The 25,977-nt window shown below is 41.8% G+C and overlaps 1 protein-coding gene across 7 annotated transcripts in view; it reads left to right on the top strand.

The window, feature by feature from the left end:
- The window catches only part of Uso1 (USO1 vesicle transport factor), a 93,848-nt gene extending 76,123 nt beyond the window's left edge, over positions 1-17,725 (top strand). For 4 of the 7 annotated variants that reach the window (XM_013069670.3, XM_087185996.1, XM_013069666.3 and 1 more), the window contains 6 exons: positions 2,587-2,725; positions 3,788-3,951; positions 4,659-4,748; positions 14,171-14,278; positions 15,696-15,911; positions 16,774-17,725. In XM_013069670.3, coding sequence (XP_012925124.1) covers positions 2,587-2,725; positions 3,788-3,951; positions 4,659-4,748; positions 14,171-14,278; positions 15,696-15,911; positions 16,774-16,863 — 807 coding nt within the window. In that variant the 3' untranslated portion in view covers positions 16,864-17,725. The remainder of the gene's footprint in view (positions 1-2,586; positions 2,726-3,787; positions 3,952-4,658; positions 4,749-14,170; positions 14,279-15,695; positions 15,912-16,773) is intronic. The other 3 variants (XM_087185995.1, XM_087185994.1, XM_087185993.1) reach the window with 2 other exon arrangements.
- The last annotated feature ends 8,252 nt before the right edge of the window (positions 17,726-25,977 follow it).

Here is a 25,977-nt window from a genome sequence, read left to right as displayed (position 1 = left end):
CTGAAAGGATGAGTGGGGATAAGCTATGCAAAAGAGTGCTAAGGACGAGAGGCCAAGAGGGCAAACAGCGCGAGTCCAGCGGTGGTGTTGTTGGCAGGTACATGGGACGCTCTGCTGCCTGGGTAAGGGAGGGACCTGAGGGGCAAGGCTAGAACATGGAACCCCCACCAAGGCATTGTGATGGGGAGGAGGCAGAAATTTGGCACTGATGGGAACAAGGATGGTGATGATTGTGGCTCCCCACTTTAGTTCATTGTGTTCTGAAAGCTTATTCAGCACATTTTAATCACTATGTCATTTAATTTTACCCCTTACAATATAGTTAATACCTTCAGTTTAGGATAAATGGGGAACATGAGACTTAGAACTTAAGCTTGCTTGGGTCTCTCAGAAATTGAAGCAGATTTCATATCCTTGTGTGCTGGGGAGGCTGAAAGCCCACACCAGGTGGTGTGCAGGGGCCATACTTGAGAAATGTGGAGGCTAAGGCCCAGAAAACTTGGAGGACTTGGTCATGTTGGGATGCAGGTGTAAAGGTGCAGAAAGGGCCAGGTCTGACCCTTAGATTTTCACCTTGGGTGACTGAATAGATAATATTCAGTTAGATTGTACAAGAGAGGGAATTGATTAGGAGGAGTAATAAGTTAAGTTGAAATTACGTGCTCAAAATCCTCAGCTGATACCATTATTTCCAGAGTACCTGTGAACTTCCCTTACTGGCAATGTATTGAGCCTCTTAAAACCCTCCATTACATTCCTCTAAATTGTGCTGCTTGGGTTTTGCTCTCATTTAATTTTTTTCTTTTTCCTGATACTCTCACAGCCTTCACATTGCACTTCTTTTTATTTTTCCTAGAGCTCTTCTATTTATTTTTTAAAATTTTGAGATCGTTTCACTAGATCACTGAGTTGCCCTGGTTGGGCTCAAACTTGAGATCCTCCTATCTTGGGGCCCCAGAGTGATGGGGATTACAGGTGTGCACCATCACACTTGGCTAATTTCTTATGGTATATATCTTAATTAGAATTCTAGAAAATATAATATTATCTGGAAAATGAGATTGTTGATATCATTAAAATTCCCATATCATAAAGCACAAGTGGCAAATCCACATGGAGCAGGTGCACCCCATTCCTGTGTGTCTTTTCCTTCCCTGCAATCTGTGTTATTGAGATTAAATTTGAAGAAAGAATAGAAACATTGTACATATAGCATTCAGTCTTAGCTTTTCAGTTTATAAACAATAAGCTTGAATCATCTTTGACTCACCAAAATTTGAATTATCCAACTACCCATGTTGGTTGGTTTATATCTTGGTACAAATATGGAGTCATTTCCAGTGGATAAATGCAATATGTTTGGAGCCATGGAAAGTAAATACTACATGAGATGTGATTTGTAGCATACATTAGGGTGTAATGAGTACAGTTGATTTAAGAGAAAAGAGTGATTTGATTTGACATAATTACTATAATGACTTATCTTTAAAAATGTTGAGTTTATATATTCTTACCACTTAAAATGCTACTTGGTATTAGGCTACAAGCATTTAGAGCTATAAACTGTTTGTATACTTTGAATGACATTTGAGAATTCATCCTAATGAAACTCTCCAAAATTCAGGAAAGCATATTTATTGTAATGATACTTATCATTTTGAAAAATAGAAAGTAACTTCAAGGTTAAAAACATTTAACGTAGTTGACATCGATCTACTTGATCAGATGTAAGTGAGCATTAAAAGTCATGATCATAAAAACTACTGTTTGGTAGTGTGGAAAATGTATGGCCAGAATAGTAACTAAATTAAATATGAGCAAAATTATCTATGGACTGATTATGGCAAGTTTAAAAAACATGGATTGGAAAAATTAGAAGGAAATGAAGGACATCAAATTTTAATTGTTGTATCACAGTGGTGAAAATTGGAAGCATTTTCTTCAGGCTTTTAAATGTCCTGTGATTGTCTTTTAGTGTTGAAAATAATATTGATGCTTGGGAAGTGTGAGGTCCCAAGTTCGATCCCCGGTACCAAAAAAAAAAAGTATATAGATATAGATGCATATACTAAGGTTCTTTTATATATTTTTTATGTATATATATAAAATATATATGTATATGTACACACACACACATACACACACACACGCACCCTAAGTTTCTTTTTTTTTTTTTTGGTACCGGGGATTGAACTCGGGTCCTTGAGCTTGTGCAGCAGGCGATGAAACCACTGAGCTAAATTCCCGGTCCCACACTAAGTTTCTTAAGTAGCTGGGTATGAATTTCTTAAATGGTTGATGGCCATAAAATGGAGATTTTCTCTGATCTCCCCTGTGACTGCAGTGAGGCCATAGGCTATATCCCATGGTATTATTAACGGGGCCCTGCTTGAAATCTCACAGTTCTGCATGTCAGTTGGTTTTGGTGCATATATGAATGTATTCCTGCCTAATTATTGAATGAGTTTGGAAGTCTTGAGTACTTCTGCACACTGACCCCTGATAACTTTGACATTCTTAATTGTTTAGCTATTTAATGCCAATTACTGTGAACTTAAAATATCTGAATGATGTTTTGTTTCACAGGATCTACAACTAGAGGAATTAAAGCATCAGATTTCTACATTAAAATGTCAAAACGAACAGTTGCAGACAGCAGTCACACAGCAAGCATCTCAGATTCAGCAGCAGAAGGATCAGTACAATCTTCTGAAAGTCCAGCGGGGTAAGTTTCACTAGTCACCAGCGTTGTGGTGCCCAGTCACTCTCCTGGGACAAGTCAAACAGATTGTCTTTGTGGACTAATTGTAACAAACGTAAATCAGAGTTTAAACCAAAGCAGTTCATCTATACACAAACCAACTCCCCGCAATGAATTAGCACTGCACACAATACTAACACAAATAAAAATTTTAATGATCTTTAAATTTGAATCGAAGTACCTTGTTTCCCGTGTGATTATCTGATCCACTGATTGTTGGCCCTGGCCAAGACCCCACCTGATTTAATTAGTCTGGGGTTGGTGTGGGCACTGATAACTATTACAGCCTCTCCTGGTGATTATATTATATAACTAGTAGACAGTGATCTAGTCTTTCGATTTCCTCATCTGCACAATGGAGATAGTATCATCTGTGTCATCTAAAAATTAAATGAAGTAATATATATAAATTCTAGTGCCATCCCTGGCAAATAGTAAGAGATCACATACTTATAAGCTATCATCTTGTAGAGCTAATAAAGACTGGAATATTGGTTAACTTAGAAGTATGTTTGTTTTGTTGGGGGTTTTTTTGGTACCAGGCATTGAACTCAGGACCTTGTGCTTGCAAGGCAGGCAGTGGCACCACTGAGCTAAATCCCCAGTCCTACGTTTGTTTTATTTATATGAGCATGACAAGATTCTCTTTCTTCCTTTATGGCAATAATTTATCAATTACTTCAGCACAAGCCTACTCCTTTATAAAAGGAATTTTACTTTCTCTTACAATCGTTGACTGGAATTGAAACTACTGTAATTAATTGTAGAACACCAGCCACCCAACTTAGCTAAGACCATGCTGATTTTCCTCTCAGAAACTCTGGAAACTGCATCATTTCACTGTTTTATTGAAACAGTGTTCTGCAAAGATGAAACATGATTGCAAAAATGCCACAAAAGTAATTGAGCTAGCAAGTATATATTTGAATATTATATTTATATTAATATTATATTCAGGTGTTCTAGTTCAAAAATTAAAAATTTAAATTTGATGCTGGCTTTCCAAATTTTCTGCATCTTTAATAGGAAAAGACAATCAGCTTCAAGGTTCTTCCAGTGATGGAGTTCAGGTGAATGGTGTTCAGCCAGAAGAAATTAGTAGATTGAGAGAAGAGATAGATGAATTAAAAAGTAATCAGCAACTTTTACAAAGCCAGCTGGCTGAAAAGGACTCTTTGATTGAAAATTTGGTAAGTAAATGCAAAAAAAATTAAAATAAGAGATCAAGAGTATTTCTCATTGTCTTGTTTTTCTGTTGTATTTTTGTTGGATTGTTGTTCTGGGGGTGCTGATGATGAAGCCCAGGGTCCTGTGCATGCTGAGTGAGCTCTCCACCTCTGGGCTACATTCCAGCTCTATTTGTTGTGCTGGTGATGCAGGCCAGAAAAGCACAGATTAAATCTTCAAGTAGGAGCTTTGGAGTTAGCCTACACATTAATGCATCCTAGCTAACTGAATTCAAACACCTTAGCAGACCTCTGTAAACTCTGTTCTTGTACTGGGAGTTGGTGGTAATTTCTGTCCTATTGTCATGAGACTTAGCTGAGATGCTCTTTCATACATGGAAATGGCTCAGTAAATACCTACTTTCTGCTTAAGTTTAATAAATTACTTAGAATAAGTGTAAATTAATTAAGTCTGGAAAAGTGATAGATAATACATGCCATGTTGAAATCTTGCATATAAAAATTAAAAAGTTGGGCCAGGGATTTAGCTCAGTGTTGCTGCCACCTGCCTCATAAGTGCAAGGTCCCAAGTTTGATCCCCGGTACCAAAAAAAAAAAATTAAAATGATGATGTTAAAATACAGATTACGTGTGTTCAGTTATGTTTTAGTGTTCTCTCCTTCTCTGTAGACTGAACTTATTTCATAGTTTATTTCTGTCTTACCTCCAAGAAGTCATCCCAGGCAGCTTCTGGTTTACATGACCCATCTGCAACAGCAGCTTCAGCTAGAGATCCTGAGCAGGTTCCAGAATTAAAGCAGGTAATTTTCCAGCTTGATCTGCATTCTGTTTAGTCTTGTATTAATTACAGTAGAGCAGCTGCCCCACAGTTGCATTAATCTGGAACTGCTTTGTCAGGGGTGAGCTAAATTTAATAGTTAAGACAGCATTTAGGGCCGGGGATTTAGCTCAGTGGTGCCGCTGCCTGCCTCGCAAGCGCAAGGTCCCAAGTTTGATCCCCAGTACCAAAAAAAAAAGACAGCCATTTGGAAATCCAGAGGCTGTTTTTAATTATAGAGTGATGATATTTTGCCTTTTTTTTTCTTTGGTGTTCTTTTTGTTTGCTTGCTTGCTTGCTTCCTTTTGAAATAGGGTTTCTCTATGCAGCCCAGCCTGGGTTTGAACTTTCGATCCTCCTTCCCTCACTCTCTTGAGTAGTGGGATGACAGGCATGTGTTACTGTGCCCGACCATTGCTGTTCTTTGTAACTGGCCAGCATCTCACTGAGATTATAGATTACTGTGAAAATCAAGGAGAATTTTAAATACTGTATACAGTAAGTTCCCATCTTATGAACAAGTTCCATTCCAGGAGAACAGTCATAAGTTGGATTCATTCGTAAGTCTGACACAGTGAATCTTACCTTTGACACAAATATACAATGTATATTGCTTTGCTCTTCCTCGAAGTCCCCTCCATATCACCACTGCTTTTCCTCCTGCTTCTGTACATCCTGGGGTCTGACTGAGCACTGTACTGCTGTACATTGTTGCACTGTACAGTAACCCCACAGCAGCACAGCTGTGACAGTGTCCAGCAGACATGTGAGCTACTTCCATGATTTGTTCACATCTTTGAATGTTTGTAATGCAAGGTCTGTTTGTATCTGTGAAAGTTCACTACTCAAATATTCATACGTCAGGGACTTACTGTATTTATAAACTCCAAATACGAAGATAAACATCTTGTGCCTAATTTTTATATACTTTTGACTAAGATAATTGCTTGACCAAATATACTTAAACTTTTCTATCCAGAAAATTGTTAAATTTTAGAATTGGAAAAGGGTAAACTTGTACGAGTAGTCTCAGTTGGATGACTGTAGCTGAAAAGCAAAATAAACTTTTTCTGCTCAATTTATTTATAATACTGATAAATTTCTGTTAAACTAGATAGTACAAATTTATCTCTATTCTTAAGAAAATTAAGTGTATTCATTCAAAAACAGAACCAGAAAAGAAACTGTTTTGATGTAGAATTAAATAATGTACTAATTGGAAGTAAAACCTAGAAAAGTACCCAGTTGTTTAACATATGTTATCCCTAATTTTATGTTTTTGAAATTTCTCTTTTTTTGTTGTTCTGTCTTCCCATTTCCTTATTATAAAAGCAGTGCATATTTATTTAAAGGGAAAAGTTTTTCCAAACAGTATGAATGCAACCCACCCAGGACTGACTTCCTTCTTCCTTTCCTTGTTGGCTGCCCCAGTGAGATGCCAGGGCTGGGAAGAGAAATTGTGCCTTGCTGATTCATTCATTCATTTTTTAATAGTAGCAAAATTTATTTGAAAAAGTAAAAGTGAAGCATGAGAGAGAAACTGGCTCTGCAGAGTAAGCTTGGGCCAAGGAAAAGATGAAAAAGCAAGATAAAAGTATACCCTGGACACAGGGCAGGATATTGTGAGGAAAGCCATGATAGCAAGCTCTGCCTGGCATCTGTGTCCTTTTATGCCATCTCAAGGAAACCTGTGAGAACTTCCACATACAGGTCCTGAGAGGCAGTGCTTGGATCCCATGCCTCAGGGTGAATTCAGGACTAGGCCATCCTATTGAAAACCTGCTTGAGTTCTTGCAAGAAGTCCATGTGCAGGGCTTTGGGGACTGTTCAATACATGTGTTCTGGGATCTTGTAATTAATAGGTCATGCCTACTTCCCCAGCCAGTTTTACCATGCCCTAATCTCCTATCTCATCCCTCCCCCCGAAAAGTACCCCATAAATCCACACAATTATTGATGAGGTGCTGAGGGAGTAAAAGTTTCTGTCTTCTATAGCTTCTTCAAACTAGAAGGGGTTGTAGACCCTACCTACAGGGGATTATGTGTTCTCCAACCACCTTGGGGTGTTGTGGTTCACTTGCTGTGTTGAACAAAGGAAAATCTGTCAAAAAATAATGAGAAAAAAGCTAATGACCATTGAACTGCCTATTTGATTGGAGAAAGGAGCTTCCCTATTAGCCCAAATATGAGAAGCAGGTCAGATTTCCATGCTTCCTATAGCGGCACTGGAGTTTTGCTTTTTGAAAAGAAATCTCAAGTCTTCTAGAGGATCACAGAAGACCACAGAAGTTGCTTTTCCCTTTTGGATGATCTTGTTCTTCAGACAGGTCAGGTGGAACTGGCTGTATTCTAGAAAAATGAATCCAATTATCTATCCCTGTCATCTTTACTGCAGTATATGTGGCAAGGGTCACTGAAAAGAGGCCTTTCCTTTTTGGCTTTAATTGGTCAGTGAGTATCTCCTCTCCAAGTTTTTACGAGCACTTGATCTTCAGGATGAAGAGTAGGTGGTCCCCCTAGGCCAGGAGCTGACAGGACTCTGTCCCCGTGCATTTGGACAGCATGGTGTTCTTGGCCCAGGTTAAAGAGATACTGTAAGATCCTCATGGTCTCTGAGTCCTACTGTCATATCAGAGGACAGAATGACCTCCCACATAACATCTTAAATGGGCTCAAAGCCCAGTTTGGGGGATGTTACAAACCCTCATGAGTTCTATTTATATCACTTGGAGCCAGGACTCAGATGTCTCTTGGCAGACTTTTGCCATAGCCCACTTTAGGGTCTGGTTGGCTTTCTCTACCTTTCCAGAAGCTTGAGGCCTCCAGGAGGGCTGGAGGTGGTACGTTATTCCTAAAGCATTTGCCACCTTGAGTTAGTTGAGAGGTAAAAGAAGGTCCATTGTTATTCTGGAGAGATTAGGGTCATCCAAATCTGGGGATAATTTCTTTTTTTGTTTTTATTTTTGGGTACGGGAGATCGAACTCGGGTCCTTGGGCTTGCGCAGCAGGCAGCGAAACCACTGAGCTAAATCCCCAGCCCTTGGGGATAATTTCTTTTAAGACGCACCTTGATTACCCTCATAGCCTTTTCTGAGTGGGTAGGAAAGGCTTCAATTCAGTCTATAAAGGTGTTCATCAGAACCAACATCTTTTAAATGCTCCACATAGGGGCATATGGATAAAGTCTAATTGCCAGTCTTCCTCAGGGTATGTTCCTCCCCACTGTACAGGTCTTAATAAAGGAGATGGTTTGGGCTTGCCTGTGTTTTTGTAGGCACAGAGTGGGCAAGCTTTGCAGGCCTATTGAGTGGTTGTTGCTAGTCCTAGTCCTGTGAAAACTTGAGTGACCATTTCCAGCGTGGCATCTTTTTCCATACAGAAGGAATCATGAAGTGTTTGTATAGCCTTCCACTGTGTCCTTTGAGAAAGGACCAGATTTGTTTTCTAAATACCCGAGTCCTTTTTTAATTCCTCCTTATCCTGAGGCCTATTTGTCTTCCTGGGGAGTATAGACTGGGAATAAGGCTAGAGTCTTAAGGGGCTATAAGGCTGTCCTTTATACTTCCCTGTCAGCCTTTTGTTTTCCCAAGGAGACTACAGGCATGTCTTTTTGGTGCCCTTTACAGTGTATAACTGATCTGATAGAGAAGATGGACTGCTTCTAGGAGTTGTTTGACAAAACTAATACATCAGTGAACCATCACACCTCAGGGTTTTGGAAGAGCAGGTCACTGATGTCTTGTCTGCTTGCATCACTTGTTCACAAGAGTGGCTAACTTCTGGGCCTGTAGCCATCAAAGAAGCAGAGTTAATAGTAGTGCAAGTTTTTATAATAACCTCAGAGGTGTCTAAGAGCATGAGCAAGAGCCATTCCCTGTTAACCACAAGTAACCTTTTGTCTCCAGAATAGCTCAGACACGTTGGGAGTCAGGACTTCTAGTCTCTGACCCAAAGTTAACTTTGCAGCTTCTCCTGTTAGTACAGCTGCAGAGAATCTCTGATTAGGGAACTCCTTGACCCCAACTATAGCTATAGATCCAGAGGAGGGTTTTCTAAAGAACTAAGTCAGAACAGAATAAAGTAATTGAATTGGCTTACACATGATGTTTAAGTATCCAGAGTTCCTCAAAGGAGTTGGTGATGTCTATGGACAAGGGACATTGGGTTTCACTGGGCTGCTTCATTTGCCAAAGCAGGAAATGAGGCTTCTGGCTGGCCTAGCCCCTCCCTCTTGGGAGTGAGGAAAGTCCACCCTCCTGTGCCACGAGTCAGGCACATTAGCTGCCCATGTTTGGGCCCAGGCAGTGGTTTAGTGAAGTCATGTGCCTAGTTTGCAGTCTTCTACTTGAAACAGAAGCCTCAGTTTTCCTTGGGTTTTTCCAAGATGACCTGGGTGGACTAAAACCATTGCCAACTGCAACTGCTATAATCTTAGTCTTTTTCTTTCGTCTTTCCTCTGGGTCTCGATTGTTGAACACAGAAAAGGCTGTGTCCTGCAATTGGGCCTTAGGTGTCTGTGGGTCCATCTGAAGTTTTTGTGGCTTACACTGAATATCTGGGGGTGATTGACAGATGAAATGACATCCCACTAGTGCTTCTCCCTCCTAGGAAGATGGATCTGTATTAGTATATTTACGAAAGACACAATAGTCCTCTTCATTTCCCTGGTAAGAGCAGCTTGCATGTTGAACATCATTCTTGGTCCCCCACTAATATTACAGTCCCAGTTTGGTTCTGTTGAAGGGAGGATACCCTTTCCATGGTGGTTTCCTTCCTCTTTTAAAGCACATTGTTCATTTGCATAGTTCCTGCCTGTTATACATCTGTAACTGAAAGAGGAGCCTGATTTATTGGCCTGCGGATTGTAAGGAAGAGGTGGAGGAGACCCCTCAATTTCATCAAACAGGTCAGAGAGACCTACATACCTCTGAGAGTCAAGTGGAGGTCTTAGGACAGGGCCATCCAGAATGTCTTTCTCCTCAGGGGCCACTCTAAACACCATAGTTGCTGAGCATTCCCTTTGATAGAGTCCCAAAAGCCTGAACATAATGCCTTTCATTCCACCTTAGTGTGTTTTAATCAGAAATGCTAAATCTGGAGAATAGTCTCATAGTTTAAAGTACCTCCCTCTTGTTCTCCAGAATCAGAGGCTTAGCTCATAAGGCCAGTTAGTTAAAAAAAAAAAAAGGGAAGGGAGGGAAAGGGAAAAAAAACATGGTGCGGGCCAGGGATTTAACTCAGTGGTTTCGCCGCCTGCTGCACAAGCACAAGGACCCGAGTTCAATCCCCGGTACCAAAAAAAAAAAAAAGATGGCAGCAGTTGACATAAGCCCACATCTAGCCACATGATTCCATGCAGGCTCTAAGTTTTTTTATCAGTGCCACCCATACCCAGGATGAGGCACCCTTAATCCTAGCGTCTCACTCTTAATCCTAGCATTGCACCAAAACACAAACCAAGAAAAAAGCCATTTACAAAACTAGAGTAAGAGGAGACCAGGTTAATTTCCAAAAAGGAGTTGCAAACAAACATGCAGCCAACAAGACATCTCACAAGAAAGAAGGAAAAAAAGCAAAAACAAAGTGGCTGGAAGAAAAAAGCTGTACATTCTTTTACCCCAACCCCTGACAGCTAGAAAAGCAGCCAACAGCTCTCTATGCACCCCTGAATTCCTGACATAGGAGAGAGTGGGGGAAAGAAGAAAAAAATCCTTTGTAACATTTTAGAGACAAACAAAAAGTGCACCCATTAGGTCTTACCTGGTCTCTTCCTGGCTGACTACGCCAAATGATGTTACTGGGTTGCTTCTTCTAAAGGTGACTCTCCAGTTAAATGATACTAGGTTTTGTGGTGCTCACATCTCTGGACTTGGTTTCCAGGTCCTTGTTGTCTCAAACAAATAATTGAATCAAATGAGCAAAAAATGGTAGCAAAGTTTATTTGAAAAAGTAAAAGTGAACAATGAGGGAGAAACTGGCTGTGCAGAGTGAACTTGGGCCAAGTAAAAGAGGAAAAAGCAAGATAAAAGTATACCCTGAGGGACACAAGGTGGGCCATCCTGAGGAAAGCCACATTTAGATCCTAATGTTGGACCTTCCTCCACCCTCAGATCACTTGTCATTAAGGATTTTCAGGTTTACAGTATGACTGAAGTGTTTTATTAGCATGGAGAAGATAATACGCTACAGTGGCACCTCTCAGTTCACAAACTTAATTCTTTCCACAATTCTGGTTGCAAACCAAATTGAATGAGAACTGAATCAAATTTCCCCATAAGGTCAGCATTGAACCTAACCATTCATTTTGATTTGGTTCTCATCCGGTTTGGTTTGTCACTAGACTCATGGAAAGAATTAAGTTTGTGAACCGAGGTACCATTGCATATTGGTTGTATTTATATCTACTTACACGAGAACTGTTATTACAACCACAGGAATTAAGTTATTAATATATAAACTTTGTAAATCTGAAGTTAAAAAGGATTACTATTATGTTTTGTGATTTTTTTGATGTGATATTTTTATAGAAGAAAATTACCTCCTAGTTTTTCATTTTCCAGTTTTCTTTTACAAATTTTAGATTGTTAAAAGTATATTTTATGGTCCAGGGATTTAGCTCAGTGGCACCAAGGTCCTGAGTTTGATCCCCAGTACCAAGTATGGGGGAAAAAACGTGTGTCTGTGTGTGTGTGTGTATGATGGTTTTTATTTAGTAACATAGACTTTTTTTTTTTTTTTTGGTACCGGGGATTGAACTTGGAACCTTGCGCTTGCCAGGCAGTTGCCAGAACCACTGAGCTAAATCCCCAGCCCCTAGTAACGTAAGACTTTTGTTTTTAATATACTGCATATCATAAAATACTGTATAAAGAAAACCACAATCATCACAGTCCACAATAACACTGTCCATATAACTCATTTTGATGACTGAAAAATAAAACAAAGAAAAGCCATATGTATGAGATAGAAATTTTAAAGAGAACAGAAGACAGGACTTTTTATCAACTGCACCCTGCCACCCACTCAGTCTCCAGACATTACTAGATGTCAGGGAAGAAGCAGCCCTGGTCCAGATCCACCCTTTTCTTTATTGTAAGGGGTAGGGGTTATAAGAACATTAGAAAGGTCAACATGAATAGAAACTTCTGCTCAGTGACCCCACTTCCACTGCAGTCCTGCTGCTCCCTCCTGTTTGGTGGCCCTGAGTCTACCCATGTCCTGCTTCGCCCTCCACCTGACAGACGTCTGTCTTCTGCCAGGAGAGAAGGAGCTGGTGAATAAGCTTGGACAGGGAGCCGACGGTCTGCGGCTTTTAGCCTCATATTTATCTCTTCTGGAGGTACTCAGTGCTAGTTCCCAGGCCTTTGGGTCAGTATGGACTTGTTGTAAATCATGTCCCTGCTCAGCTTCCTAGGTAGTCAGCCTAAGTTTCAGCTTTTCCGGGTACGCTGTGAGTTATACTGCTCTTTACTATCTTTCCTCTTACTCTCTCTGCCCTTGTACCTGCTCACCTGCCTGTCTGCCTTTCTTCCCTTCCCCTCTTCGGATTGTTTTGCATGGGATCTTAGGAAGGGGTAAAGGTAAATGAGTGTGTTTAGCTTTCCATCTTGGACCCAAAGTTCAAGAATCATTCTTTAGAGTTAGCTTTTAAAAGGATATAATGTAAAGAGGAAAAGAGTTCTAAAAATATTTTCCTGAAAACAGACATTTCCTTGATGAAATCAGTACTATTCAGTGTTACAGCTCAAATCTTTTTGTCCCTTAGGAAGTGGCAACATTAGTCTCATTTAAGCTCCCAGTCTGCAGAGATCACCAGACTACAGACAGGGAAGCATGAGCAAGTACAGAAAATAGAAGCATTTGTTACTTTGGCCCCTTCTGAAGGCAGTGAATGTAACGCAGATTATTATCCATCAGTGCAGTGAACGAGAGGCAGACCCAGTGGGCAGCACATCCTCTATAGATCGGTCACCATCCAGCGGTAGTCACACTCCTGGCTGTGGGACACCCGTCTTGAGTCAGATGGTCCCAGGTGGTCAGCTCACCTACTCTGCTGGTAGTACATCCCATCTCTGTCCCCTTTCTTAGTCTAAGCTGGCAGCTTTTCTAAGGATCTTGTTGGCCTGCCATGCAATTCATAGTAGTACTAGCCATCAGATAGGAAGGCCCCCCACCAACTGTTCCTGGAAAACCTCACCTCTGTTTCTGACATCTGCTGGGATGGTTGATGGGTTCCATGAACCACATGTGATTGCTTTATAAATGGCTCTCCAGACCCTTCATGTTTTCTCCATGACATGTTTTCTCATGTTGGAGGATATTGAGATTGGGAATTTTCCACATCTTTGTGTTGGAATTACTTTTGTTTAAATATTCCTTGGTCAGTTTATCTCTCCTTACATTTTATAATAAGCAGTGAGAAAGGCTGTACCTCAGTGCTTTGCTTAGCAGTCTCAGCTAGTTATCCAGGTTTATCACTCAGAAGTCTCACTTTTTACAAAACACTAGAAAGGAATTGGCAAAGCTCCTTGACACTTTATACCGAGGATTGTCTCTCCTCTGGTTTCCAGTGACATGACTCATTTCCCTCTGAGACTTCATCAGAACCACCTTGAACCCATATTTTGTTCATGAAGGTATGTGTAGATGTCCAGAACCACAGAAGCTTTCTGTAGCTCTCTTTTTTCTTCTTGGTGTTTTGAGACAAGATCTCCCTATGTAGTTCATTCTGGCCTCAGCCTTCCCAGTGCTGGGATTAAAAGTGTGTGGTGTGCTGCCATGCCTGGCAACAGCTCCCTTCTTTCTGAGTCCTCACCAGAATCACTTTGGTGTCCGTATCCCACCACCCCCTCGCCCCCAGTCTCTTTGAGGTGATTTAGGCTTTCTCTCACATGCTCCTCAGACTCTTTTGCCTGCTACTCATTGCCCATTCTGAGCCACTTCCCCATGTGCAGGTCTGTGCTGCCCTGACAGCACTTTGTGGTGTGTAGAGGAGGGCTGAGGAAGTCTGAAAACCTCCCTTCCACCCTACCTCTGCAGCACGTGAGAAAACACTTGCATTGCACCTGTTAGTGGCATGTGACTCAATTTCTTTAGCTGGCTGTCTGAGGTGGTATCATGGACTTAAAGGTACCTGAGGAGGAAAGTCTTTGGGAGCGTATCCATGCCCCCTGGTGCTGTGTCACCAGCCCAGCAGGGCTGCCTTGCCTGCGATTAGGGTTCCATCCTTCCTCACTGACGTGCCTGACCCCCGCCCGCCAGCTGCAACTTTGTTGTGCATGGATACAGGAGTTTTCTTTTCTCTTATTGGAATAGAATTTCAAAACAGCAAGAAGATTAAATCACCACTCTGAGAGTTCTGTTGTCTATAACTTAACATTTTTTTTTCCCAATTTCTACTTTCAGGCAAAATCGTTTCCTGTCCAAGGAGAAAGTGAGAGCTTAAGGGCCGCTAGTGCTGCTGATGTGGAAGGGAGACTGTCAGCCTTACTGCAGGAGACGAAGGAGCTGCAGGTTGGCTCTCTACGAAACTTTACTTGTTAGATATAACAGGAGATGAGCTCCAGAAAATCTGATTGTGTTGCATTTCATCTCCTAGATCGTAGGTTTATGAAGAATTCTGATGGGGTGTCATTTTATCCTATAGCATTTCGATTTATATTTTGATATTTAAAGATGGCACAAAGGAAGTTTTTTTTTTTGTTTTTTTGAGACAGGGTCTCTATGTAGTTCAGGCTGGCCTTGAACTCTCAGCTATCATCCTGCCTCAACCTCCTTAAGTAAGTGCTACAATTGTTAAATATGCACTGCCCCACCTGGTTTACAAAGGAAGTTTTAAAATGCTATGGTATTTCAAATGGAATTGAATATATAAAATAAGAACTTATAGTTACATACTGTGAAAGTAAAATGTATTGAAATTTAAACTTTTCTTATCAACATCAATATCTAATCCCAATAACAAAACAAGGGATACAGTTTTGCCAAATATATGAACCTTGGTAGGTTTTCCATAAGGCTGAATAATACAGGGACATTAAAGTCTGCTGGTCTTTTGTGGAACGGAGACTTCAGAATAAATAATATGAAGAACGGAATATGGTAACATAATAAAAAATAAAAGGGATGAAGAAAAAATGGAGAAAGGAAGATAACATGTGAGGATGTTTCGGGGTCATGGTGAGCTTGTTTGTGCTACTGGGGATTGAATCCAGGGCTTTTGCACTGAACCACATCCCCAACCCCTTTTTTATTTTTCATTTTCTCCAAATTGCCTAGTCTGGGCTCAGATTTGTAATCCTCTTGCTTCAGCTCCCAGAGTATTGGGATTATAGGCTGTGCCACCATGCTCAACTAGAGATTATTTTATTACTAAACTGTGAATTTTTATTTGAAATTTTCTTTTCCCCCAACAATGCTGGGGATCAAACCCAGGGCCTCAAACATGCTGGGCATTCACTGTACAACTAAGCTGTTCCTACAGCCCTTGAATTTATTCTTTTCCCACTTAATTATATGGATGAAGTTGGGACTTTTTTGTTTAAATTTGAGCTTTGAGTTCTAATTCTGATGCTAAACAGGCTCCATCTGTGACACGTACTGTGGGAATCCTACATGTGACCTATGTATTGGCCAAATTTTGTATTCCTCTGTTAATCTGAATTGGCATTGCTTTTTTACCTCTTGGGATTTTTTTGGCTGAAACTGATTTTTGAATGAGCTCAACTTTTGACATAACCACCCTTGGAAGAGTGTGCTGAAATCTCTCGTTCTTGGGTGTATTGGCATAGTAAGCTTCATCTCCCTGCAGCTCCTGTGCCTGAGCACCTCAGATTCGGACAAGTGCAGTCATTTGTCATGGAAGAAAAGCTTGTTAAAAACTTTAGAAAAAGTGAGGGCTAATGTCACATATTGACTTTTCTTTTTCTAGAATGAAATTAAAATTTTGTCTGAGGAAAGAACTGCCCTTAAGGAGCAGCTGGATTCCTCTAACAGCACCATTGCCATTTTACAAAATGAAAAAGACAAGCTGGAGTTGGAAATTACAGATTCTAAAAAAGAGCAAGATGATCTCCTGGTGCTGTTGGCTGATCAAGACCAGAAAATACTGTCACTGAAGAAAAAGCTCAAGGATCTTGGTCATCCAGTAAGCTTGAAATGTTTTCAGAAGTAATGTATGTTCTGTTTGTTTGTAAGGCATTTTTAAAAATGTTAATGTACCATGGAAAAGTTGAACCTATATTACAGGTGTAGTTATTGGGTTTGTTAATATGACATCTACATTTCTTTCACTGATGAGTGACTTGATTCAAGATACAGAGTAAATTGTCTCCAACACTTGTAAACTGCTTTTGGACCTTGAGCCTAGAAAGTGAATTGATTGCTTCTGTGATAAACAACTGTCACCACCCAAGTGGCCCATTGTCTGCCATATTTGGTTCAGATTTGTGTATGGAGAGCATAACCATTGGAAAACTGATTTATCTCATTTATATTAAAAATGTTAGGGCAGGGAATTTAGCTCAGTGGCACCACACCTGCCTTGCCAAGTGCAAGGTCCTGAGTTCGATCCCCTGTACCAAAAAAAAGAAAAATGTCAGGAAGCCTTGAGCATTATATTGAGGAAATCAGATGGCTTATACAGTATTTAACTATAATTACCACTGTATTTCCCTGAAAATAAGACCTAGCTGGTAAATAGCCTTGAAAACTAGAGACCAAAACTGCCAGCCCCAGTCAACCTACCCATGCCTTACCTGCCTTACGGACTAGCCACTGGGCAACAGAATAGTGATGGCGGGTAAGGCAGGGGTAGGCTGATCGGGGCTGGTATTTTTGATCTCTAGTTTTCAAGGCCAATTACTATCCAGCTAGGTCTTATTTTCAGGGAGAGAAGGTACAACACAGTTTATCAACATGCATATTATATGTAAACATTTCCCACGTATATTATATGTGGATATAAAACTGAGCAGATTTTCCTATGGTTAAATTTGTTTTCCTTTTAGATTGTTGAGGAAGATGAACTTGAGTCTGGAGACCAAGACGATGAGGATGATGAAAGTGAAGATGGCAAAGACCACGGCCTCAGTATTTAGCTTTAAAGTCTTCAGGAATGGCAGACATTTATGTTGTGACTTTGGAGATGGAATTTTCAGCCAGTGTTCGGTTTGCCTCCACAGAAAATAAAGATTTAGAAAGCAAGTGGAACACATTCACTAATAAAACTGTTGATATATTTTTAAAAATATCACCACCCTTGTTAAAAACCTTAAAACTCGTAACTTTATACGGAACACACATTTTATGTAATTTTGTCTGAACTATCCCAAAATATAATTTGAAGAACCCAACACACCAAAAACTATAGGATTTTAAGGCATGTGGTGGCAGTTCACCTTACTAGTTCACTGGTGGTTTACTTTTGACATTTTGTGACTCTCGAGTACTAACACATTTGATTTAATGTGTATTGGATTGGAATTACTGTTTCCAAATTCAGCATTTGCGTTCTTAGGTGATGATTTCCTTTTAAAGAAAGGAGGTCACTTCAGGCAGGATGTCCTGAGTTGGTCAGGGATAGTGTTCATCATCTGCCTTCCGGGCTGTGACACCCACGCCAGCAGGACACCGGGCATTGTGGTTGAGAACTGTCGCCTGTGCCTCGGCAGCATTGAGATGTGGAGGGCCAGCTGAGGGACTTGCTGCAGTATGTATGCGTGGCTGGTTTGTTTTTTAAGCTAAACATGGAAAATATTACAAATTCAACTCTGATTTAGTATTGTTGTTAGATTATCAGAAAACATATGTTCTTAAAGAGGCCCAGTCTATGATTTATATAATTTATTGGCATTTTTGCTGAATAGGTTTAAGTCAGATAATAGATTTTTAAAAAGCAAATAAAGCAATGTGTCAAAATTTAATGTTTTCATAATAAAAATAGAGATTATGTTCACTTAATCTTGGGTCATGTTTCCCTTGTTTTAGATTTTAAGGTTATTTCTCTTTTTGTGGTATTTGGTTTAAACCCAAGGCTTTCACACTGAGCTATATCCCCAGCCTTTTTTTTTGTATTCTTTATTTTGGTACAGAGTCTTGCTTACTTTCCTAAGCTGGACCCAAACTGTGATCCTTCTGCCTCAGCCTCCCAGAGTGCTGGAATTACAAGCCACCACACTTGGCTTGAGAATATTAATAAAGGATGAAGCAAGTGGAAATGGCGAGGAGGCTGCTTACAAGCAGCACATTACTGAAACTGGACAGTAAAAGCAATCTCAGCACTTACGCTGAGAAGCAGGATTCCCTAAGATTGGAAGGAGCTGCTTGCAGCAGCTGCAAGGGTGGAGGAGGCTGTAATGTGTACTTAGTGGGAAGGTGGCTGAGACTCGGGAGATGTTTATATCATCTGCCCCTGGTCCACGAAGGGGCACAGCTTTGGGAAGACAAGTGTTCTTCACCTGTCTGAAAAAGGGAGAGGAATGCTGCACCATGCCTCCTCCAGCACCCCACTGTCATCACCACCAGCTGCCTGGGGTCACAGGACCAGTGGGGCTTCCCAGATGTCTTCCTAAAGCTGACCACATCCTGACCTCCATGGTGATGCCCGGTTCCAGGCTGATGCCCCAAGGGTGAGTGGATTAGAAATGACAATCTGTTAGTGCAGAGGACTGGAGATCCTCAGAAGCATCTCATCCACTCAGGCCACCCGAGGAGACACAGGAGGCCAGGGGGGCACAGCCAGCCTGGACCCAGGGGTGTCCTGCTACCCCGGGATTTGGCCTGGGTTGCTCCTGAGGCCTCTCGAGGCTTCTATGTGCCCATTCTCCACCTGCGCACAGTGGCTTTCTCAGTGCAGATGTGCACAGAAGACCCTGCTATGCCTATGGGTCTGCATCCTCAGCAAGACCAAAGACACCTGTGCCCCGCTGCCCTCCCAGTGCCTGGTGTGAGAACTGGAACCAGGGCACCTGGATGTAGAAACCAGCGGCCCCAGGTCACAGTGGGAGGTGACAGGTCGAGGGTGGATCATGAATGGAGTCGGTGCCCTAGAGAAGAGGTCCAAGGGAAACCCCCTCCTGTCAGAGCATCCAGTGATGGACACAGCCCTCACCAGACCTCACAGCTGGTGGTGCCTTCACCTGGGCCTCCCCAGCCTCCAGAAATGTGAGGTCAGAAGCCACTGCTGAAGCACAAGCAAAGCATGGTTCCAACAGCATGGAGGGGGAGGGGATGTCTGAAGGTGGGATTAAAGATAGGTTCTACAGCCAGAGCTGGAGGACCTGATGTTGCCCCTGTCAGGGACAGGATGCAGTGTGCTGGGTTGCAGAGGAGCAGCAGCAGGGTGGGTGCAGTCTTGGGTTGTATTTGTAGGCCCAGGAGGTCTGAGATCCAAGGAGGCACCCGTGCAGTCAGCCTGTGTAGAAAGGAGCCAGAGATGGACATGTGGAGCTCCTGGGAAGAGAGAGTAGGTGGTGATTCATCACTGCAGTGGGGTTTTCTCCTTTAGGGACTGAGTGAGGAGAAAAAGCAGCCAAAAAGGAAGCTTCTCCACCAGTCGGTCTCTAGAGAGTGGAAAGAGATCCTTAAGAATATGAAATGAACAAGCATGCCATTTTACTCCCGAGTAAATCCAAGACGAGTTGGGAGAAAACAGAACACCTGGCTTTGAACAGATTTCCTACTGCAGCTTTGGGAAATGAAACCCATTCTGAAATTAATGTAAAGAAACATTCTTTTATTGATGCAGACTATTTATTTACTAGTGATTCTAATTAAAGACACTTGAGAAATTATTCTGGTAACCAAATAAAAGAAATAAATGACAATATTTTTGGAATTACATGATATCACTTGTTTTTTAATGAATTATTGTATCAGTTTACCCCTTATGGATTAGTGACTTCTCTGCTAACATCTCTACTGAATTACATTTATTGAGCAAGCATTCATCAAGGGCCTCTTATGTTTGTTTGGTTTTTTTTTTTTTTTTGGTACCCTGGATCGAACTCTGGTCCTTGCGCTTGTGAGGCAGGTGGTGGAACCAGTGAGCTAAATCCCCGGCCCTCTGCTAACATCTCTAAAAAGAAGTTATTCTTAACAGTTACTTGGTATCTGCACCCAGAAACTTGGATTTTTCTATAACTTTCTCAAAAATTAAGCCAGAGGGGAAATATTAGGTGTGACATATACCATTATGTACCTTAAAATGTGGTTTCTCTCCCTGGCAAGGTAAATGTATGTCTAGACATAGGTTTTTTTCCATTTCTATATGAAGCACTTGTGACTAGTTATTTTAGTTTGAACACTAAAATTTTACATACTGGCTTTCCTACAATTATATATTACTTTTGGTTTTATTGATTACAAAAACATAAGACCACTTTGTAATTAACATTTTTCCACCTATGAGAATGTAAACAAATTTTTAATACCTGGTTTGCTAGTCCTTTTCCAGCTCTGGTTCTTAATTTATTTAAATTTATTTAATTTATTAAATTTTGTTTAATTTGTTATTTTTACATCTAGTAGGAGATGTATAGTGGTAAAGCTTTGGGGCGGGGGGCTGGTTTTTTGAGACGGTCTCCCTATGCAGTCCAGGATGGCCTTAAACTCACTATGTAGCCCAGTTTGGCCTCGAACTCCCAGTGATCCTCCTGCCTCAGCCTCCCGGGTGCTGGGATTACAGGTGTGCACAACCATGCCCGGCTAAAGCTTTATGTGCGAGAGGCAGAAACTGGGGACTGAACCCAAGGCATTCGGCAGAGCTACATCCGCTTTTATTTGAGAAGAGAAGGTCTTGCTAATTGCTCAGGCTGGGCTGACACTTGCAATCTTCCTGCCTCAGCCTTCCAGAATGCTAGGATTAGCAGCACACACCAACCATGTGGTTCATTTTGTTGAACTCTTATGGCTCATTTCACTTAGCAAAACGCTTTCACCTGTCTGATGTTCTGCACCTCTAGCAAACACCCTTTGGGACAGCACGTGCCTCCTTACAGGAAAGATAAGATGAAGGTAGTTTCTGCAGTGGGGGAGGTGGATCTTCTGTTTCTTTTTTACCCTTGTTCTCCTGACCCACAATGAAGTTGCATAAATAAAGCCTGTAAAGGGCCAGGGATTTAGCTCCAGAGGTTCTGCCGCTTGCCTCGAAAGTGCACGGTCCCGAGTTCAATCCCCAGTACCAAAAAAATAAGGCAATCATCAAGAAATCAAATAACAAATGCGGGTGAGGCAGTGCGGAAAAGGGACAACTACTATGAAAATCAGTATGGAGATTCCTCAAAAAATGAGAAATTCCATCCGACCCAGGTATTCCTCTTTGGTATCTTCCTGAGAAAGTTAAAGACATCATATTACAGTGATATATGCATACCCATATTGATAGCTGCACAAATCATAATAGCTAAATCTTGGAAACAAAATATCATAAAGAAAATGTGTATTATTATATACCATGGAGTACTGACATAGGGCAGCAAGTAATCCAAATAAGCAAAAATAATCTAAACAAGGGAAGTATAACTCCCAACCTGCTAGATATCTGAAATGTGATATATAATTATACAAGATATGCAATTATACAAGATACACAATTTACACAAGAGTTCGTGTTCTCTAAAATCGAAGAAATTCTTGGAATAATAGAGGTTAAGAGTAAGGAATATTTATGGATGGAAAGACAGCTCCTGCCTGAGAGGGACAGGAGGGGACTCCCGTAAAGTGGGTTGCCCACCCACCCTGCTTTTCAAAGGTGTTTTATAGGGCAAAGCCACAAGGCGAGGCAGGTACAAAATGGGACAAAAGTATAATAAGATCACAAGGTGAGCATGAGGTAGGACCAGGGATCAAACTCGCGTCCTTGCACTTTCGAGGCAAGCAGCAGAACCACTGTTTTAAATCCCCAGCTTGTTTGTATAATGCTAACCAGTGAATGTGCCTCAATTGTTTTCTATGCTGAGCCAGGAATTCAGTTGTTTTCTATGTTGAGGGCCCAGCCTTGTCCAATTGCCTTAGAATTATTTCTAATTTAGCTATGTGCAGTAGTACTACTCCTGCCACCAAGAGAGATAAACTTGAGTCATCTGGAGAAAAATGAATGCACTTTGAGACCATAATGAAATAAATCAGACACACAAGCTTAAACATCTCATGCTTTCTCTTAAACGTGAAACTGAAATTATAAATAAAGAGCAAACTAAACGATGATAGGAAGTAGAAAGATAGATGCAGGGAGGGGAGGGGGGTTGAGGAGGGGATGAAAAAATTAAGTTGTGTTATGTATATGTATCCATTCCCATGAGGAATGTGATCATTATGTAGTGCCAATTTGTACTAATAAAAATTGAAAGAAAATAAATATTAAGTAAATCAATCATTTAAAAACTAGGTAGATTATTAGAGTCACAATAACTTCCTTGTAAAGGTTTAGACCTGAGCATTTCCTTGTTCTGTTCAGTCTCATTTGAAAGGTCTTCAGCATGCTGTTTCAGTGATGGGTTTCTCCTTTTTAAAATTTTTATTAGTACATGTTTGGAGTACATAATGATTACTTTCATTGTGGGAGCTTCTCTTACTGAAGTACATTCTCTCTCAATTTAATAATCTTGAATAGTAATAACCAGTATGCAATGGAATCAGTATTTGAGTTGATGCAATTATGATATTCTAGAGCACTTGGGTTTACAAGTGACAGAAAACCTGACTCCAAGGAGCTAGAGACGAAAGCACGGAAAACTCCTTTGAGATATTTTGCCATAAAGGGAAGCAGAGAATTGGCCCTGCAGCTGGGGTTCAGGGTGGGGTAAAGACAGAGTAGGATCTATATTGGGGAAATGACTGACCAGGAAAGAGGAGGGCTGGTGGCCCTGGAGTGATGCCCTTCCATAGGTGAGTGCTGAGAGATCTAAAGCACGTGGCAAGATGGCCACGGTAACGGGACAGGCCAAGGGCATGGAAAGGACTCTGCTGTTTGGTTTGTGTCCAATTTACTCCCTATTACTTCTATTTTCAGTTTAAAAAAGCAAGGTATCAATTGAAAATAAAAACTGAAGGAGAGGTTTGAGGAAAAGGAGAAATCATAAAAATAGACATCTGGGAGGGGAGTATGGGGAGTTGAATGGACCCAAAATATAGTTCCAAGCATCAACTCCAGACACAAAAATGACCTGCAGAAGATTGAGACTTCTCTCTCTCCCTCCTTCTCTGTCTCTGTCTCTGTGTCTCTCAGCTATACCCACAGGGCCCTAGATCTCCCATTAAGAGCCTGGAACTCTCCTTGAGGCCGGCAAACAATCCCCCTGTGGGTAGAGCTGGCCTCGGGCTGGCTCTCCTAACCCAACCTGTGACCATGCTGTAGGGGACAGGTTCATGTTGGAAGCAGGGTTGGCACTGGAAGCCTCAGTCCTCCTGTCTCCTGTCTTCTGTCTTCCTGTCTTGTGTCCACAATCAGCCACAAAGCCACTTTCTGGTGGAGTAGCCACTGTCAGGGAAACCAGGCTCCTGACACCTGGGTGACCACAGTTCACCCTGCAAGGGGTGGGCGATCAGTGAAGGGACAAAGGGAAGATCCCGAGGAGAGGGGCTGGGCTGGCAGTCAGGATCCCTGCTATCTGTGCAGGAGGCCTATGCAGGACAGCACAGAGACACCTACAGGTTGGAAGTTTCTCTGCTGAGACTCAGGAACTGGTGCCATAGAGTGCTGCACTTGTATTTTAGAGAAGAATTATGTATCACAGACCAGATGCGTAACTCAAGCACCCAAGAGACCAGCCCTCCCCATCTTCTAATATAATTTTATGTGAAATTCATTTTTGGTATTAAGATTTTTTGAATGCCAAATCGATGAAATATTTTTCGTCTGACCTTTTTTTGTGTGATTGTCTACCTTGTATAAAGCATGTGAAATGACAGATGTCTGAAGATGAGTGGAGAATTCCATTTCATCGATGTCTCTCTACACAGTCACTTTTTATCCACTGCCTCTGGTTTTTGGTGAGCCATCCCCCTGCACACTTCCACCTTGGCAACTTTGTTCATTCCCAGCTTGTCACTGTGGCACATGGCACTTGAGGTGGCAGACAGCGGGGGCTGTGTGGCAGACCTCACATCCCTGAACACATTACTAAATCCTGACTCAGAGTTTCTCCCCAGATCTGCGTAGCTCTACCTCAAACGGCTGCTGTGAAGACAAACAGCTGAATTTCTAATGTGGACATAACAGTCTGTGGAGGCTGCCAGGCTCTGGGAAAAACAAGCCTTATGGCTCAGTGGCTTCTAACACCAGAGGTCCTTCCTGGTTACTTTCCCAGCCTGGCTGTCAGTTTCGGCTCTGCTGCAAATCTCACTCCAAGGTCAGTGAGAGAGGTCGCTTCTACAGGGTCAAGCAGGGCCACTGCAGAGTACAGGTGCCAGGCTCTCATGGGAGCATCAGAACTGCTTGGGTCAGTGTCCCCTCCATTCAAGTCACGGGCAAAGTCATGGCCAAATGAACATCCGTGTAAGTGATGATTGGGTAGGGACAGGCTGTAGAGGGGAGCAGTGAGCACTGGGACAGTCCCGAGTCTACCACAGCCTATAAAGGCATGACCAGCACACATCAGTGTCCTCCCTCTCCTCTTCCTGCTGGTCATGCTGAGAAAGGCTGTGCGGGGCAGAGGCAGTGCCATGTCAGGGTGATCAGAGTAGACTCCATGAACACTTCCTGAGTTTGAAGCCTGAGTGCCATCTTCCAGCTATGTGGCCCTGGGCAAGCTGTTTGACCTCTCGGTGCCCCAATTTCTTTATCTATAAAACAGGAATCACCATATTCCTATGCCTTGGAGCTGCAGATTGGAGGAATTCATGTATAACTCGTGTTTAGGGCAGTGCAGGGGTCAAAGCCAGCTTTACAGGGTTAACTGCTGCTTTGCTGTCATCGAAGCAAACTTGGTTTGGAGCCACAAAACCCAATTCAAAATCCTAGCATTGTTATTGCAGTAGTGAGCTTAATCTTGATCTGTAAAGTAGGAAGAATGCTCATTTCTGAAAGAGACACACTGGGCAGTGAGTAAGTCATCATCTAAGGCATTGCCCCATGGGGACCAGACCCTACCCTGCATGCTCTGAGGCTGAGTCTTTGGCAAATTACTGAAGCCCCCTGTGCCTCAATATCATTAGCTGTAAGATGGCTACTTGTACCATCCTGTGCTCACACTCCTGTGCTCACAACCTGTACTCACAGTGTTAGGGAGTAAAAGAATAATGCGTGCAAATCTGTCAGAACAGTGCCGCTGTTTAGTGGAGGGTCCATAACAGGCAGGTGAAGTGTTTTGGAATCAGTAACTGCAACAACTGTAGTGAGTGTTAGTTTCTAACAAATCATTGTCTTGTTTTGTTTTTTGTGGTACTGAGGATTGAACCCAGGGGTACTCCACCACTGAGTTACATTCCCAAACCTTTTAATTTTACTTTGAGACAGGCCTTTACTAAGCTGCCCCGGCTGGCCTTGAACTTGCCATCTTCCCACCTCAGCTTCCTGATGAGCAGGGATTACAGGTGTGTGCCACCACACCCTGCTCTCAGGATTTTGAGGATTTGTAGAAAATCTGAGCTGTGGAAAGACCAAAAGCCACTCGAAGAGGTGGAGGAGAGCCAAGGCTTTATTTGACTGGCCAGCCCAGAGGAGCTAAACACTCTGAAAAGACCTGGGCCCTGAATGTGAGAAATGGGGAGAGTTTTATATAGTAGTTTAAATTGGGGTGGGCTTGAGCAAAACAGTTTTACAATGTAAATGTCTTGAGGTTAGGAGCTTTCATTAGGAACAAGATATTCACATAGCATAATGGGATGTTCAGGGCTTACAGAGAACATAACAGGATACATATTGTGAACACGAAGGCTAACAGGATATATATTTTTTTGTGGTGGTTTACACTGAGATTATATTTAAATATAAAGTATCACCTATTGGGAGGGGTTGTAGGTCTGCTTGTTTCTGGGTAAATAGGAACAAAATAAGAGCCTGTGGGAATTTTTTTTTTTGTACTGGGGATTAAACTTGGGTCCTTGTGCTTGCGAGGCAGGCGGTGGAACCACTGAGCTAAATCCCCGGCCCGCCTGTGGGAATTTTAAGGCTTGAAGGCCTAAAAGTTTAAAATTTCTGTATTAGACTGACTTAAGAATTGGCATGAAAGTGCTTCATATAAAGAACTGGTCAAATGTGCAGGCTTGGGATC

This window comes from Heterocephalus glaber, unplaced genomic scaffold (genome assembly GCF_053883595.1).
Source record: "Heterocephalus glaber isolate CG9 unplaced genomic scaffold, H.glaber_assembly_v1.0 deba00001504, whole genome shotgun sequence".
In the NCBI taxonomy this organism is placed as follows: Eukaryota; Metazoa; Chordata; class Mammalia; order Rodentia; family Bathyergidae; genus Heterocephalus; species Heterocephalus glaber.
The sequence above is the reverse complement of the archived record's forward strand: the minus strand, read 5'-3'. Positions and strand labels throughout refer to the sequence as shown.